This window comes from Mustela nigripes, chromosome 13 (genome assembly GCF_022355385.1).
Source record: "Mustela nigripes isolate SB6536 chromosome 13, MUSNIG.SB6536, whole genome shotgun sequence".
Classification (NCBI taxonomy): domain Eukaryota; kingdom Metazoa; phylum Chordata; class Mammalia; order Carnivora; family Mustelidae; genus Mustela; species Mustela nigripes.
This window is the reverse complement of record NC_081569.1, coordinates 43,011,278-43,017,277: the sequence shown is the minus strand read 5'-3', so window position 1 is coordinate 43,017,277 and position 6,000 is coordinate 43,011,278. Positions and strand designations below refer to the sequence as shown.

Below are 6,000 nucleotides of genomic sequence, written 5' to 3'. Positions count from 1 at the left end.
TTTTAAAGATTTTATTTATTTATCAGAGAGAGACAGGGGGAGAGAGCAAGCACAGGCAGACAGAATGGCAGGCAGAGGCAGAGGGAGAAGCAGGCTCCCCACTGAGCAAGGAGCCCGATGTGGGACTCGATCCCAGGACGCTGGGATCATGACCTGAGCCGAAGGCAGCTGCTTAACCAACTGAGCCACCCAGGCGTCCCCCAAGATGACAAATTAAAGACTAAGGCTTTTACTGAAGATAAAGGCAAACCAATAAAAACAAAAAGGCATAAAACCTATAAAAATTCACTTATAATACATCAACTACACATCCAACATTATTAGTATAGCAAAATAAAAATAAATTTTATATATGCTAAATTCTACCCTAAAATTCTAAAATACTCTAACCAAAATTTTTATTTTCCTACATCCTTTACTTCTGCTATTTAATAGTATTTTCCCTTTACAAGTTATCCTATAAATTTAAATTGTGAATTCCTAAGGCAGAGAACTCAAATAAGGATGATTATTTAGACCAGAAGATTGAATATTTACATCTAATTGGCACATACCTGAATTTAGGAAGAACTGGGGAGAGTCTCCATGAATGCCCACTGTGCCTGGTCCCAAGGAGTCAGAAAGGGTATTTACAAAGGCAAATACTCCACTCATGATTCCAAAGCCTAAGCCAGAAACTAAAGAGGAAGAAACACGTTAGACCCTTTTCACGCCAAGATTTCTCTTCAAATCAAGTTTCCAAGGACTAGAGAACACTATTTTGACAGGCAAACGGTATATGTGCTGCTGGAGAAACAGTGGAAGGCTGGCGCAGGGAAAACTGTGCTTGGTGAAATGATAAACAGAAAAGGATGTAAATAGGGAAGAGAAGGGAAATGAACAGTGGAATATAGCAGAGAAATGAAAAAAGAAAAAGATCTAAAAAGGCACAGAAACAATAGGTGAGAGAGGACACAATGCTGCAGTTCTGGCTTTGGTTTATGATTACAGTCCGTAGAATTAAGTATGAGGGCTTGAAACTGGAACCAAGCTTGAGGGATGACTGTCTATAGTAGAAAGTAATTTCTGGGTCAAACTAGGTTGACTCAATTTAGGGATCTAGAACCAATCTTAAAACATAATTCTAAAAGAAAATCCTGCAGAGATATTAACTATATTAATATAGAAAGTCCTCCTATCAGAGCCAAAGTTAGGGTAACAACCCAACGGAGAAAATAGTAACAATACTTAAAAGCTTAACTAGAGTATTAAAAGCATATTAAAAACTTAACTAGAGTATATGCATATTAAAAGCCCAACTTTCAAACCTGGTCAACTATTTAATGAACATACAGGTCACCTGTAATTATTTCCCTTTACATAACGGTCCTGGAAAGCTAGAAAAACAAATAATGTGCACCAAAAGGTCAAGGCAATAATAAAATACTATTTAAAATCTACAAAGATGGTGTGCCTAGGGGGCTCAGTCTGTTAAGTCTCTGACTCTTGATTTTGGCTCAGGTCATGATCTCAGGGTCATGGGATTGGATCAAGCCCCACATTGCGCTCCATGTTCCGTGGGGAGTCTGCTAGAGATTTTCTCTTTCCCTCTTCCTCTCCCTCTGTTCCTCTCCCATGGCTACCTTGTGCAAGCACTCTCTCTCTCTCAAATGGGTAAATCTTTCTCCTAAAAAAAACAAACCAGGGGTGCCTGGGTGGCTCAGTGGGTTAAAGCCTCTGCCTTCAGTTCAGGTCATGATCTCAGGGTCCTGGGATCGAGCCCCACATCGATCTGTTCTGCTCAGCAGTGAGCCTGCTTCCCCCTCCCTCTCTCTCTCTCTCTGCTTGTAATCTCTGTCAAAAAAACAAAACAAAAACAAACAAACAAAAAAAAACAGAAAACACAAAACTACAAAGATATAAAAAATAAAAATGGCTTTTATGTCAAATCTGGCTTTTTCTCTTAATGACACCATACAGTTCCAACTTACCATAGGCCAGTAATCGCATAGAAGGTGCTGTCTCATCTGGGTTTATAGTCTTCAAACCCTCGCTGGCTTTTCTAAAATAAAACCACACAATTTTTTAAAAGGAAAAACAGTATATCAGGAAAATACACAAGGTATTTCAAAATCTACTTATTGAGGCTTCTGCTCAGGTTATACCTTAAATCTAAAATTCATTTAAAGAGTCTTAACTATAGAGAACAGATGGTTACCCCAGGGGAAGTGGCTGGGGGATGGGCTAAATAGGTGATAGGGATTAAGGAGTACACTTGTTGAGATGAGAACTGGTGATGTATGAAGTGTTGAATCACTGCGTTGCAGAAATGAAACTAATATTACCCTGTATGGTAACTGGAATAAAAGTAAAACCTAAAAATAGTAAACAAAATAAAACAAAATGCATTTAAACTAAACCCAGCAAATTTTCAATTAACTAATATCAACCAAAATTTCCAACCAATTTGCCTTTTATCTGACTTTTCACAAAGAAGGGGAAAAAATAAGAAAAATATAGCTAAACAAGCCATCAGGGATTGAACTTATAAGAAAAAAAAGCAATGGTTCTGACTATTTTCTGAGCTCAGTAAATATTTAATTCAATGTCCTATCTATCACTCTGAATTTGTCCCCTCTTACGAAGTACTTAAACCTTCAATCCCACCAAGGTTATAGCTATTTTGCTACCCTTCCTTTTACCTTCCATTTTGTAGAACCTAAATTATACTCATCTTCCAAAGTCTCTTTTAGTAAGCACTTTCTCAGAGTCATCTCTACCAGTGACTGATAATCGCTAATCTCTCCTTACTCTTCAATCCTAGAATGCCCATGATCTGAGCTCTCATAGGGTTACTTAATCATATGATCTTCGGATGATAAAATATTCTACATATTTGCTTCATATCCCAATCAGGCTTCAGGGGGGAATTAATCAGAGAAGATGCTAGAAAGACAATAAATGAATACCTAAATGAAACATTAGAATACTGGTCACTAAGAAATAATCTTCAGTGATATCTGTGCTTCTGTTGGGAACAATTCTCAAACTTATCTTGAGTCCCTACTCCCATGCAGATGTATTAGGTAGGAATGCAAGGTATAGCTCAGTTCTATTGCTGTCACGATTACTAACATTTGTTGGCTAGAAACTCCACAACAATGATCCTGACTCAAAGGATATTTACATTGTATTTACAAGAAGGTATATTTGTTAAAGCAATAAAGAAACCAAACATTTTAGATTGATTTTTCACCAAGGGCTGAAACAAAATGAGTTAGGTTAACTCTAAGAGTAGAAAATTTAATTAACCAGAAGATACGTATACTCTGGGCATTGTGTTAATTTAAATTTCAAGGTATTCGTATTCAATATAGCAGGCCTATTCATTACATAAATATAAATACCATTGGTTACTTTAAATTAAGGCAATGTAGAATTCAACTATAGTAGTAATAAGAATAATGAAAAGGACCTTTTTCTAGACTCAAAAGAAACAATTTGCCATTTCAGGGCACTCCATTTATAAGCATTATTTGGTAGCAAGGACATTAATCAAAACTTAAGTGGCTGTATCATCTTTCTCTGGAGCAGTAACCAACCAAAATGTTCAATTTTCCTAAATAAAATAACCTGTGACAGGAATGTTGTTATAGGCTAATTAAAGGGCACCAAGCCTCTGCCTTGGCTCAGGTCCGTGATCCCCGAGTACTGGAATCCAGCCCTGTCTCAGCAACGGGCTATCTGCTCAGCAGGGAGCCTGCTTCCCCCTCTTTCTCTGCCTGCCTCTCTGCCAACTTGTGATCTCTGTCAAATAAATAAAGAAAATCTTAAAAAAAAAAAAAAAGGCTAAAGCTGAGAGACATATATGATAGCAATCTCTATCAACAAGTAGACATAATGGCACAACAGAATCAAATTTTAGAGGATTTGTTTTATATAAATTGCTCAATAATGAATAAAACATTTTTGCTATCTGGTATAGCAAGGTATCACAAATGTATTAAATATATAAATTCAAAAGTCTAATAAACTTCCTCATTCTATGTTGCAAGTTTATGAGAGGAAAGGTCTATGGAAACAGTTCTCAACACTAACATTAGGAAATGGAAAAGTAGAAAACACCATTAGTTTCCATGGTCATGATGGATAGAACACATGATGTAAGGGACAGTGTTTTTCTTCTTATTTTAAAAAAAAACACAGAGTGTATTATTTGTTTCAGGGGTACACGTCTGTGATTCATCAGTCTTACTCAATTCACTGCATTCACCATAGCACATACCCTCCCCAATGTCCATCACCCAGCCACCTCATCTCTCCCACCCACTTCCACTCCAGCAACTGTTTGTTTCCTGAGATTGAGTCTCTTAAGGGGTGTCTGGGTGGCTCAGTGGGTTAAAGCTTCTGCCTTCGGCTCAGGTCATCATCCTGGGTCCTAGGATCAAGCCCCACATCGGGCTCTCCGCTCAGCGGGGAGCCTGCTTCTCTCTCTCCCTCTGCCTGCCTCTTGCCTACTTGTGATCTCTGTCAAACAAATTTAAAAAAATCTTAAAAAAAAAAAAAGTGGGGCACCTGGGTGGCTCAGTGGGTTGAGCCACTGCCTTCGGCTCGGGTCGTGATCTCAGGGTCCTGGGATCGAACCCCGCATCGGGCTCTCTGCTCAGCAGGGAGCCTGCTTCCTCCTCTCTCTCTCTGCCTGCCTCTCTGCCTACTTGTGATCTCTCTCTGTCAAATAAATAAATAAAATCTTTAAAAAAAAAAAAAAGAGTCTCTTAAGATTTGTCTCCCTCTCTGGTTTTGTCTTGATTTTTCCCTCCCTTCCCTGATGCTCCTCTGTCTTGTTTCTCAAATTCCTCATATCAGTGAGATCATATGATAATTGCCTTTTTCTGATTGACTTATTTCACTTAGCATAATACCCTCCAGTTCTATCCACGTGATTGCAAATGGCAAGATTTCTCTTTTTGATGGCTGCATAATATTCCATTACACACACACACACACACACACACACACACACACACACACACTACATCTTCTTTATTCATTCATACATTGATGGACATCCTTTCCATAGTTGGGCTATTGGGACACTGTTTTTAATTTGACCATTTTACTGAAGGGGAAAATTCTGTTTACATTTATTACTATTTCCAAGAACAAAAAAGACAAAGTTCAATTTTTGAAATATAAACTTTGCGTGGGCACCTGGGTGGTTCAGTTGGTTAACCGTCTGCCTTTGCTTAGGTTGTGCTTTCAGGGTCCTGGGATAGAGCCCCACCCGAGGCTCCCTGCTCAGCAGGGAGTATCTTCTGCTTCTCTCTCCCCCTTGGCTCTTCCCTACCTCTGACTCATGCTCTAATAAATAAATAAAATCTTAAAAAAAAAAAAAAAGAAATTGTAGTAATGATTATCTTAACATTTTTTCTATAAATGGAAGATGTTCTAAAATTAGGAAATATTTATGGTATCAGCATTATAAGATAAAACTGGATTAAATTACAAAAGCTTCAAGTCAAAAAATGTTTAATGTATGTTTTAGGCAACATATGCAACCATAATTTGGATTTTTTATAGAAACTACTATAGGAAGGACTATCACTTGTGGCCACATGCCAGTTTCTCACAGTACCGCTCTTAGCTATGCTGAAAGGTACAATTCATTTATTCATTCTTCAAGATGAAGTACTTGTTCCCAAGGCCTGACCCATGAAATAAATCTATGAGACTGCAGTGATAAATATTTTGATTCAATTTCATATATATAAAAAACTTTCATATTGTAATCTTGGCACCAAATTCAGATAGCAAAACTGTGATTGAAGTACTTTTTTTTTTAATAAACATATAATGTATTATTAGCCCCAGGGGTACAGGCCTGTGAATCGCCAGGTTTACACACTTTACAGCACTCACCATAGCACATACCCTTCTCAATGTCCATAACCCCACCACCCTCTCCCTCCTCACCTCTCCACCTCCCTCAGTTTGTTTTGTGACATTAAGAGTCTCTTACGG

At 38.0% G+C, this 6,000-nt stretch overlaps 1 protein-coding gene across 4 annotated transcripts in view; it reads right to left on the bottom strand.

The window, feature by feature from the left end:
* APH1B (aph-1 homolog B, gamma-secretase subunit) overlaps nucleotides 1–6,000 on the bottom strand; it is a 34,755-nt gene that overhangs the window by 23,879 nt on the left and 4,876 nt on the right. For all 4 annotated transcript variants that reach the window (XM_059372210.1, XM_059372211.1, XM_059372214.1 and 1 more), the window contains 2 exons: nucleotides 1,971–2,041; nucleotides 555–677 (listed from right to left, as the gene is read on the bottom strand). In XM_059372210.1, the coding sequence (XP_059228193.1) occupies nucleotides 555–677; nucleotides 1,971–2,041 (194 nt within the window). The remainder of the gene's footprint in view (nucleotides 1–554; nucleotides 678–1,970; nucleotides 2,042–6,000) is intronic.